The sequence below is a fragment of the Gossypium arboreum genome, chromosome 10 (genome assembly GCF_025698485.1).
Source record: "Gossypium arboreum isolate Shixiya-1 chromosome 10, ASM2569848v2, whole genome shotgun sequence".
Classification (NCBI taxonomy): domain Eukaryota; kingdom Viridiplantae; phylum Streptophyta; class Magnoliopsida; order Malvales; family Malvaceae; genus Gossypium; species Gossypium arboreum.
In genome coordinates this window covers 12,127,328-12,138,561 of record NC_069079.1, presented here as the reverse complement: position 1 = coordinate 12,138,561, position 11,234 = coordinate 12,127,328, and the positions used below count along the sequence as shown (strand labels likewise).

The window sequence follows — 11,234 nt, the reverse complement described above, 5'->3', positions numbered from 1 at the left end:
ACGTACCTAGTCATTACCATGTATCATACATATTCGATAATAGTTTACTTTGAACATTTGAGTTTGTAATCTCATTCAAATCACCGGCGTTAAGCCTGCTAGGTTTCAAAACCTGAATCTAGATACTAGCTCAAAGCCTGCGGAACTCTAAGTCCGGATATAGTACTAGCACTAAGCCTGCGGGATTTAACCCGGATATATATATTACCAGCACGAAGCCTGCGGGATTTAACCCGGATATATATTATATCGAGAGCTAAGCATATTTACCTACATGATAATTTGGCTCATATAACATATCACATTTGTACTTCACTTTCTTTATTCGAGTATGAGCACACAACTAAAACATACTTTCAATATAACATAGGTTCAACGCTTATACGCAAGAACACATAACCATCTCTTTGTCTCAGCTTAACTTCTACTATCCATTCGGATATATGCCATATACTCAATCTATTTATCATACTGATTTCATTATATCAATTATCTAATAATTGTAATTACTCAAAAATTACCTCGGATATTTTTGAATAGTTGTGAATAGGCTATTCACGCTTTCTCCTTTCCCTTATCGATCTAGCTCCTCTTTGCTCTTGAGCTTAATTTAAACCAATAAATTTGTTTAATCATTTCGAACATTAAAGGTAATTTAAAGCACTTAACCCTTATACTCAATAATGAAACCAAACCGTATACCTAATTATTTTAACACATCACCTCCAATGCATATATTGACTAACATATACCCAATCCACTTGCCAAGTTACCATGAATAAAAAATTACATATATATATACTACTAGTAATCTAATTTTGTACTCGATCATCTAGGGTAACTTCAATGCATCATAGTTATACAATTTGCCATACACATACCACATATTTGACAAACCGAAACTACTCTTACATATTATCCATTATAATCATTTCAATATATATATATATATATAACATAGCTGAATATTCCTTAATATAACTGCATATAGTGATACTTTAGTAAGATATAATAACCATCTCCATAAGTATATTTTTTACTCATGCAAAGACCGTACCTAAATCAACCATAGGTAGCACCCAAATCACCAACATTTAAACGCACCAACTACTTAAACTTAACCTTTCATACACTTATATCTAATGTCATAAGAAATGCCGAATGCCTAATTTAACCAAACTTAAAGATTTAACCTTCATCACTTTAATTAACCACAACCTATTTTTCAAGACTTCAAATACAAAGAAATGAACACTTATACTCTTATGCCGAATTAGCTAACACTTATAATCCATAGCCGAATGTCATTAAACCTAAGCTACCATAAAAATTTTACCTATCACCTCATACTTTATTATCAAAATGAATTAATTATACTTATAAAGATAATATCAAGCCCAAACCTATGCATAACATTATTTATATTATTCAAAATTATACCTTAAAAATCATATACATAGCCGAACCTTTTGATAATTAAACCTCTAATTATTTATTTCAATCACCCAAACGGCATTTGCTCACATTTAATACTTATATACCAAGCAATTGTTCAAGACAAACAAAATCTCATCTCCTCCCTTGACAACCACAACCGAAAGCTCAAACCAACATCCAAATTTCAAAGTTTTCAAATGGGCTAAATATGAAACTAGTTAATTAACTTAAACTAAGCTTAAAATTTCAAAAACTAACATAATTTACTAACCTTCTTCAAGCTTCAAGTGACCGAATGTTTTTGCCCCATTTCTTCCTTTCAATTCGGCCAAGAAGACAAAGATAAAGCTTTGTTTTCTTCACCCAAATTTTCACTTATTTCTTTATTCATTAATTCATTTTGTATACTAAAATGTTAATAAACAAATTAAAAGAAAATGCATATTATATGAGTTAATCATTATCATGGCCGGCCACTATCTCTAAATGGCTAATTAGACATGCAAGTCCACTTTTTTAACAACATGCATTAATAGACCACTTTTACATTTGCCTATCACATTTCACAATTGTCTCACATAAGTCCCAACTAATAAATTTCACTTACAAATGACAAAATTAAAGTATGAAACTTTCACGCATGCATATTCACATATAATAAACATAGAATATGACGGTTAATTATTTTTAAGACTCGATTTTTGTGGTCCCGAAACCACTTTCTGACTAGGGTCAAATTAGGGCTGTCACCGTGCTGGCATATTTTTGGATGAATTATCATAAGATTTAGTGAATTCGATGCTCCTAATCCTTTAATTTCATGTTTTATATACAGATAAGCATAGGAAAGCAAAAAGTGTAAGAAGAGGGCCAAAAACGGACAAAATAGGTTTATTTCAGTGCTACACACGGCCCAGACACTTCCACACGGTAATCCACACGCCCATGTTAGACACACGGGTAGACCACAAGCCCGTGTGTCATGGTCGTGTCAATTTAAAACCATATCAGAATTGCACACGGCCTGAGCACCATCACATGGGTGTAGTGCACGACCGTGTCCCTATCGAGCCCAAGTCTAATTCTATTCAGAAAAGGCTAATTTTAGGCTATTTTGGGCATTCCAAAGTCTATATAAACACTCTAGAGAGAGGGGGGAATAGTAAAGAGGAGGCAGAAAATACTCGAAAATAGCCATTTGAATCAGCTCGGAAGCAGGATTGACTTCAAGACTGAAGATCTCCATTCAAGTTCTACCAAAGTTTTTGGGTTTCTTTATGTTTTATTGTTTTCCCAATTTTGAGATGTTTTCCTCCATCATTATGAACTAAATTCCCCAAATACCTAGGGAAGATGGAACCTAAGACGAATCTTATTATCTTTTGAATTATATGATAAATACTTGTTCTTATTCTTAATTATGAGTTTTAATCCTTGCTTTAATATTTCATGATATTAATTCAGGTTTTGATGTGCTTATTCAGTGGAGCAAAAGTCCCTGTTTAATAGTAGATCTTCCGTAATTAAGCAAAGTTGATTGCAATCCTAGAAATAGGATGACATAAATCTGCCAGATTAGAGTCAAATCTAATAAAGGAATCCATAGATCGAGTTAATGCGACAATAGGGGTTTTAATTAGAAAGAGATTTTAATTAATCAACCTAGAGTCAGTTGTTTTTAGTCTCAAGAGAGATATTAACATAAACTAGGGATTTCTACGGATTAAGTCAAGTGAATAAATCGTCTAGTTCAAAAGTAGTAAGTGAAGTCTAAGTGGATTCTTCCTTGGGTATTGTCTTCTCCATCGATTTTCCAAAAGTATTTTCCAACTTTTATTTCTGTCGTGTTCTTAGTTAATTAAATAGTTAATTTTAGTTTAAAAACACCCCTTTAATTCTTAGGCTAGATAATAAAAATATATTAATTATAGTCCTTGCGGATACGATATTTTCGGTCTCACCATAACTATACTACTGTCCGATAGGTTTGCTTGCCTTAATCGAATTTTTAGTCAGTTTAGCGACCGTCACCAGTCTAGCATACAGATGGCGCCTAAGGCATTATATGGGCATAGGTGTCGCACTCCTTTATGTTGGACTGAGTTGGGTGAGCATCATGTTCTGGGTCCTGAACTGGTTTCTGATACAGTAGATAAGGTCAGGTTGATTCGAGATCAACTGAAAGAGGTATCTGATAAACAAAAGTCGTATACAGATCTGAAGCACCGAGAGATAGAGTATTCTGTGAGGGACTTCGTGTTCCTCAAGGTCTCACCATGGAAGAAGATGTTCAGATTTGGTCGTAAGGGCAAGCTGAGCCCTAAATTCATTGGGCCTTATCGTATACTGAGACGAGTGGGGCCAGTTGCCAACCAGTTAGAGCTTCATCTATAATTGGAGCAGATTCACAATGTTTTCATGTTTCGATGTTGAGGAGCGACAACTCTGATCCCATGTATGTTATTTCTATTGAGGAGATCGAGGTTAGGCCAAATCTGACTTTTAAGGAGGAGTCAGTCCAAATATTGGACCACGATGTTGAAATTTTGAGAAGAAAGTCCATCCCACTGGTTAAAGTTCTTTGGCGTAATCATAGTTCTGAGGAGGCCACGTGAGAGCCCGAGGATGCAATGCGACTGCAATATCCTCATCTGTTCTGATCAGGTAAAATTTTGTGGCTGAAATTTTCTTTAAGGGGGTAGAGTTGTAACGTCCCAAAATCTGTTATAATTATTTTTATATGTTGTTGTTACACAAATACATGTCTGCTTCAGCGGTTAAGGGTTCTGGGAAGTGTTGGAGTGGTTCCAAGTTCAAGCCTTGGCTTGGTAATTTTTTCTTTTTAATGAATAAACCCTTATCTTTAGTTAGAAGATTTATAAATAAATCTTGTTAAGGATTTGACAGAATGGGCCTGCCGGTCTGGTGGATAAGTGGAGTGTTAAGTGACTGGGAGGTCTGAGGTTCGAATCTCTACGCGATCAAAGGGGACTTATTTTCACTACTTGGCTATGGAAGAGTTGTAGTTTGACCGAAATTCTGAGTGTTTGAGGAGTGTGAGGATATATTGGACACTTTTTAGGAGGTTTTTGAGGGATTTTATTTTATTTTGTTATCTCTTTTCAAACAATTCGGCTCCTCTCACTTCTCTAAAGATTTTGACGATAGTTTTCTTTGCTTCTGAAGCCTACTGTTCATCTTTTTGCTCTTTTCCTGACCGATTATTGCTAGGTGTGTTTTGCTATAATTATTTTGTGCCCTTCGGCTTTCCCTATCCCATGGCAGCCGTTCCCTTCTCCTATATTATCGATTCTTTTCTTTTTCTACTTCCCTCTTTGTGTCGTCCCTTTTTCTTTTCGTGGCTTCCGTTCTTTGCATTTCTACCTTCTGCCGAATTGTTGTAGCTTTGACCCCTTTTTTTCTTTGGTTTTATTTTTTAATTTTCCTTTTCCCGTTACGCGGTTTTACGCTTTTGGTAAGTGTGTGATTCGTTTTGGTTCAAACTATTTATGTGAATAACTATTAATACGAGTTTCGACTAGAATGCAGGTAATAACTAAGGAGCTAGTGATCACTCTTTATCAACGGTTTATGTATGTAAGGCCTCGGTTGTTCAAGTAGGGTAAGTGGCTGTCGATATTTTGGTCAAGTGTTTTGAAGGGGGTTGTTTTAATTCAATTGATATGGAATTAATTACCTGCAATTTAGGATTGATTGTAGGGTTGTTTGTCGACTACAGGTGTTGATAGTTTTGGGTGTGTTTTTGGGTTAGAAACAAACAAGGTGTGTAAACACAACCTTGACTATGGAAATCGGTGAAAGCCGGAGTAAATGAACAACGATGCCACATGGGCGTGCACTCGCTCATGTGGTAGTCCGTGTTGTAATTTCCTGATTTTGGGCCTAGTCAGAATAGTGGTTTCGTGACCACAAAATCCGAGATAGAAATAATTATTTTATGATTATTTTGAGGTCTATGATATGATTGCATGACTGTGTGAAAATTTCGTGAAGAAATTTTATGCATAAAGTGCTTAAATTGAAATTAGGGACTAAATCGAATAATTTGTAAAACTTGCATTCTAGAAGTTTCTAGTATGAAATTGTTTTGAAATATTAATTAGGAGGTCTTAAATAGAAATTTTACCAATTTTTAAGTCTATGGACAAAAATTGGACATGGATGGAATTTTTGGAAAGTTTAGTAGTAAGGGCATTTTGGTCATTTAGGGGTAAAATGAATTAAAATACAAAATTAAAAGCCAATTTTGCTCATCTTCAACCCCATGGCGAATATAGCAAGGAGAAACCATGGCTAGGGTTTTCAAGCTTCCAAGCTCGATTAGCAAGGAAAACTAAAATTCGGGCTAAAATGGGGAAAATACCAAGTTGTGGACGAAATGGTAAAAGTAGCCATTTTCGCATACGAGGTAAGTTCATGTGTAAATGTAGTAACATAATTGTCATTTTAAGCAATTTAATGTTGTTTATATGATATGATGTTGATTATTATCATGAAATATTATGCTTTGTGGTTATTGTTGAATAATATGTAATTATGTGAATTACTTGATGAGTACGAACTATCACCGAAGTATCAATTTCGATATTCCGTGGAAGATGGAAAAGATGTGTGATCGAGGAAAACGCCCGTTTGAACCTTGGGAATAGATTAGGATACAAGTGACATGTCACTAGGATGGTTGAGCATCCGAACTCGTTGAGTTGAGTCCGAGTTCACTTATGGATGCAAATGTCCGAACTCGTTGAGTTGAGTCCGAGTTCATGAGATGTAACTAGGCATCCGAACTCGTTGAGTTGAGTCCGAGTTCACTCATGGATGAAAACGCCCGAGCTCGTTGAGTTGAGTCCGAGTTCACTTATGGGCGGGTTACATAGTAGCTTGGCTACATATGTGGCACTTATGTGCAAACTTTCCATGTATCCAAATTATATTCCGATGTGTTCAACGGGTAAAATTTTACTCAAGCGGAGGAATACTCAAGATGAAAGGGACGTATTAGTAAGTGTTGTGAAATGAATACTTTGAACAGGTATGTACTTAACCCTCGGGTTGAAAACTCGATATAACAACAATATGGTAAGATGATAAATGAAAATGTGATATGAATGTCTCGGTGATGATTATGCAAACGATGTTTTATGTTTGCATATATAGTTGTGTTACTTGCTATTTGCATGTGAGCTTACTAAGCATTTATGCTTACTCCCTCATTTTCATTCCTTGTAGTGTTGACAAGCCAGCTCAGAAATCGGAAACGGTCGGAGGCACGCTCACACTATCCGTATACCATCTTGGCATAATGGCTTGTATATTTTGAGTATGGCATGTATAGCATTATAATCATTTTGTGTATATGGTCTTATGATATGGTTATTGAGTGGTATGGAAATTCTTGGTAATGATTAGCCATTGGAATGGCTAATCATGATCATATTTGGTGTTATGTATGCTAAATTGCTAGCTAATCCATGGAAGCCATGAAATAGGTAAAATTTACCATAAAATAGATTCAGGCAGCAACAGTGATGCGAGTTTGAAAAATCATTAAAAATAGTAGAGATACAATTAGATGATGAATTAAATATGGCATTGAAGAATTATGAGTGTATTTTCATATGGATGGAACAAAACAGGTATATGAGTTATATTTTATGAGGTGTTTAAATTTTTGTGAAACAGGGCTAGAGCAATTTCTGGATTCCCTGTTCTAATTTTGTAAATTCACCATAAATTGTTAAAAGATAATTAGAAGTCATAATTTATATGTACAGATTCCTTATTAAGTCTAGTTTTATTAAAAGCAAACGGTATAGTCATTGAAACTCTGTACAGGGAGATATTTGATTCGTAATACACAGAGGTCAGAGAAGTCAAACTCTGAAACAGGGGAGACTTTAACTAATAAATTGTACCAATTTGCTTGACCAAAAATTTTATAAAAAATTAGTAAATATATATATGAGTCTAGTTTCAGGGAAAATTTACAAAATTGGATTTCGAGTTTCGTAACTCGAGATATGATTTTTTAAGCGACTATAACGCAGATTGTTAGCTTGACTGAAAATTTTAAAAATAAATTGTTTGAGCTGTTTAAGTAATGAATTAAGTCTATTAACACATCGTGTTCGACTCCGGCGACGGTCTCGGGTACGGGGCGTTACACGTGTGACTAAACATGGGCGTGTGGTCGATGAAGCCAGCCATGTGTGATTTCATGGGCTAGACCAAATTGGGCCGTATGGGCCCTACGGGCCGTATGGGCCGTATGATTCACATGACCAAGGCCATTTTGGTCCATCTGGGCCACACGAGCGTGTGGACCCACATGGACTCGTAATATGGGTCGTGGGCCCATTTTCACTGTTTGACTGTTAAGGTTACACGTGCCTCTCGAGACGGCTGTACACCTACAGTTGGGTCGGTAAGCTTACCTAGACCCCTAATTGACTGAATGACTGTTATGCCCTTGTGTGATGTATATATATATGTTCATGTATAACTATATTTTAGCATGCTATTTTTAACTGTATTGAGTACATGTATAATATTATGATATGACATGACATGATTGTATGATGCATTGCATGGGGATGGGTTCTATACTGATCAGAGGAAGTGTACTGAAAGGCTTCGAGCCTATATTACTGGCAGCCCAGCTGCATATTACTGTATAGTGCCGCATTCGGTACTTTCTGGAGTGTAGGGATGGGTGGGTTGATTATATCCCTACATGAAGTGTAGGGTTGGACGACGATGGAACGTAGTAGCTGGATGGGTAGGACTTGCATACTGTTTAAACTGTTACTACACTGATTATTTTTACTGTAATGGGCCAAGGCCCAAACACACGACTGTTCTATATTGAGATCGGCTAAAGCCCAAACTGATATTGTCACTGTTACTAAAAAGGGCTTAGGCCCAGACTGTGCTTGTTTTCTGACTATTTGCTTATATGGGATTATACACTGAATTTTCATAAACTCACCCTCTTGTTTTAACTGTATAGGTAATCCCCAGACATAGGCGTATCAATGCAACAGAGGACTCAGCGGTGGCCACATGACCTATCTAATTTTAAATAGTATTTTATGATATCGATTTAATTTTTGGGGTAATTTACTGTAATAATGGCCTTTTGGATTTTTATTTTTAATTTGGGATTTTTATTTGTTTTGGATTATAACTGCTAGTAGTAGGAAAAGACGCGGGTTTTCAAAAAGATAAATGTTTTATCAAAGATACCACGAATACGCAACCTGTTTTAAGAGCTTCTGCAATAAATGATGTTTTAAAAATTAATAACGTTTTAAAATTTTAACAATGATTCGCATTTTGAAAATGAACGACACGTCTTAGAATCATCATTAAGATCACACAAAGAGGTTAAATAGAAAAAGGGTTTTCATCGATATCACACTTTATGAAAAACACTTTAATGTGACATCGTCAGATTCGGCCATAACGTTTAGGCTGGGTTTGGGGTGTTACATTTAGTGGTATCAGAGTCAGGTTACAAAACTCGGCGTGGATTTGGGTTTCTTTTAAAACATGGAATTTCTAAAAGAACTATTTCAAATGATTTGAAGTATTTTCAAATGTTTTACTGAATGTGTGGTACACCGAGTCTCTAGCGCCGATTCTGTAAGTCTTCTGAAACTATTGTTTGTTTAAACTGAAATCCTGAGACTACTATAGGTAGTATACTGTACTGAAACACTCTAGTTAGGGTAAACTAAAAACTGTAGCAAGACTGCGATCTACAAAAACGAACTTTAAATTACTGATACTATTTTCCATAAAAATATCTGTTAATAAACACTGGAACTGTAAACTGAAGCATAAAACTGTTAATACAGATAAAACGTAATTCGATAATGAGAACCAGAGGTACTCACAGATGGGGTACAACAGGTCGTGGTAGAGAACGCAGAGGTGCTCGAGCTGGGTCCTCGTCGTCTGGCCACATACCTAATTTGGAAACTAATGAGACAATGGCTTTACCTGTGACTGAGACTGGGTCTCATGATTGAGCGACTGGGGATGACGCACTATCCCAAGCCATGTTAAGAATTCTGGAAAAGGTCACGGGGACCAATACTGGTGCTGTGGGCCGAGGGTCAGTTACGGAACAACTCTGGTCTAATGGAGCTGGGATTTTCAAGGGTATTGCTGGAGTTGCTCCTAATGTGGCTGAATATTAGATTGAGGCAACAGAAAGGATCATAGACGATCTTGACTGCACCCCCGAGCAGAAACAAAAGGGTGTAGTGCAACTGCTGAGGGTTTTCATTAATATCATGGACGATCATGGATGATCTCGACTGCACCCCCGAGCAGAAACTTTTGACAATGACTCATATTTTGAAAATGAATGATACGTCTTCAAATCATCATGAAGATCACACAAATAGGTTAATTAGAAAAAGGGTTTTCATCGCTATTACACTTTACAAAAGACACTTCAATGTGACATCGCCAAATTCGGCTATATCGTTTAGGCCGAGTTTGGGGTGTTACAAAGGTACAATTTTCTCATACTTCCTCGGGTTCCCACGTAGCCTCTTTAATACTGTGACATTTCCAAAGAACTTTCACTAAATCTATGCTTTTTTTTCTTAACTCTTTAATCTCTCTGGCTAAAATTCTGATCGGTTCTTCGTTATATGACATGTCGGGTTGAATTTCAATTTCTGCCGAAGAAATTATATGTGAAGGATCTGATCTATACCGTCGTAATATGGATACGTGAAACATATTATGAATCCTTTCTAACTCTGACGGTAGTTTAAATTGATATGCCACTAGCCCTATTCTTTCGATAATCTCATACGGCCCAATAAACTGCAGACTCAATTTCCCTTTTGACCAAATCGAAAAATCTTCTTCCACGGTGATACTTTCAAAAACACTCTATCACCGATTTGAAATTCAATATCTTTACATTTCAAATTTGCATAAGATTTCTGTTGATCTAAAGCTACTTTCAAACTATCATGAATTACTTTCACTTTCTCCTCAGTCTCTGTGATCAAATCAACCCCATGAATCTATTTCTCACGAAGCTCGGTCCAGCACAGCGGAGTTCAGCATTTACGACCATATATAGTTTCATACGGTGCAATCTTTATACACGACTGGAAACTATTATTATACGCAAACTCAACCAGCGGTAAATATTTTTCCCATTTGCCTTCAAACTCTAGAATACAGTAACGAAGCATATCTTCAAGAATCTGGATCACTCTTTCAGACTGACCTTTAGTTTGAGGATGAAATGCAGTGCTAAAATGTAGCCGTGTACCCAAAGCCTCTTGCAATTTCTTTCAAAATCGTGATGTAAATCACGGATCCCTATCAAAAATAATAGAGACTGACACTCTGTGCAATCTGACGATCTCTGAAATGTACAATTCAGGTAATCTATCAAGTGAAAAATCTGTACGTATCGGAATGAAATGTGCAAATTTCGTCAAACGATTAACAACAACCCTGATAGCATCTTTCCTTTTCGGAGATAAGGGTAATCCCGGTATGAAATCCTTCGTAATTCTATCCACTTCCACTCAGGTATCATTACTGGCTGTAATAGTCCGAAGGCACTTGATGTTCAGCTTTAACCTATTAACAAACCAAGCCTCTCAACACAAATTCAGAAATGTCACATTTCATACCAGACCACAAATACATCTGTTTCAAATCATTAAACATCTTAGTACTTCCCAGATGAACAGACAAGCTACCACTGTAAGCTTCATGCAAAATTTTCTATATAA

General features: G+C 36.2%; 1 protein-coding gene and 1 long non-coding RNA gene across 2 annotated transcripts; both read left to right on the top strand.

Moving 5' to 3' along the window:
- The first annotated feature begins 3,483 nt into the window (after window positions 1-3,483).
- On the top strand, window positions 3,484-4,052 carry LOC128282009 (uncharacterized). The gene is made up of 2 exons (XM_053020240.1): window positions 3,484-3,705; window positions 3,789-4,052. The coding sequence occupies exons 1-2, from the start codon at window positions 3,484-3,486 to the stop codon at window positions 4,050-4,052; spliced, it is 486 nt and encodes a 161-aa protein (XP_052876200.1).
- Window positions 4,053-5,760: 1,708 nt separating this feature from the next.
- LOC128281835 (uncharacterized) lies at window positions 5,761-6,850 on the top strand. The gene is made up of 2 exons (XR_008272104.1): window positions 5,761-5,866; window positions 6,688-6,850. It is a non-coding gene; the product is annotated as an uncharacterized LOC128281835 (long non-coding RNA).
- The last annotated feature ends 4,384 nt before the right edge of the window (window positions 6,851-11,234 follow it).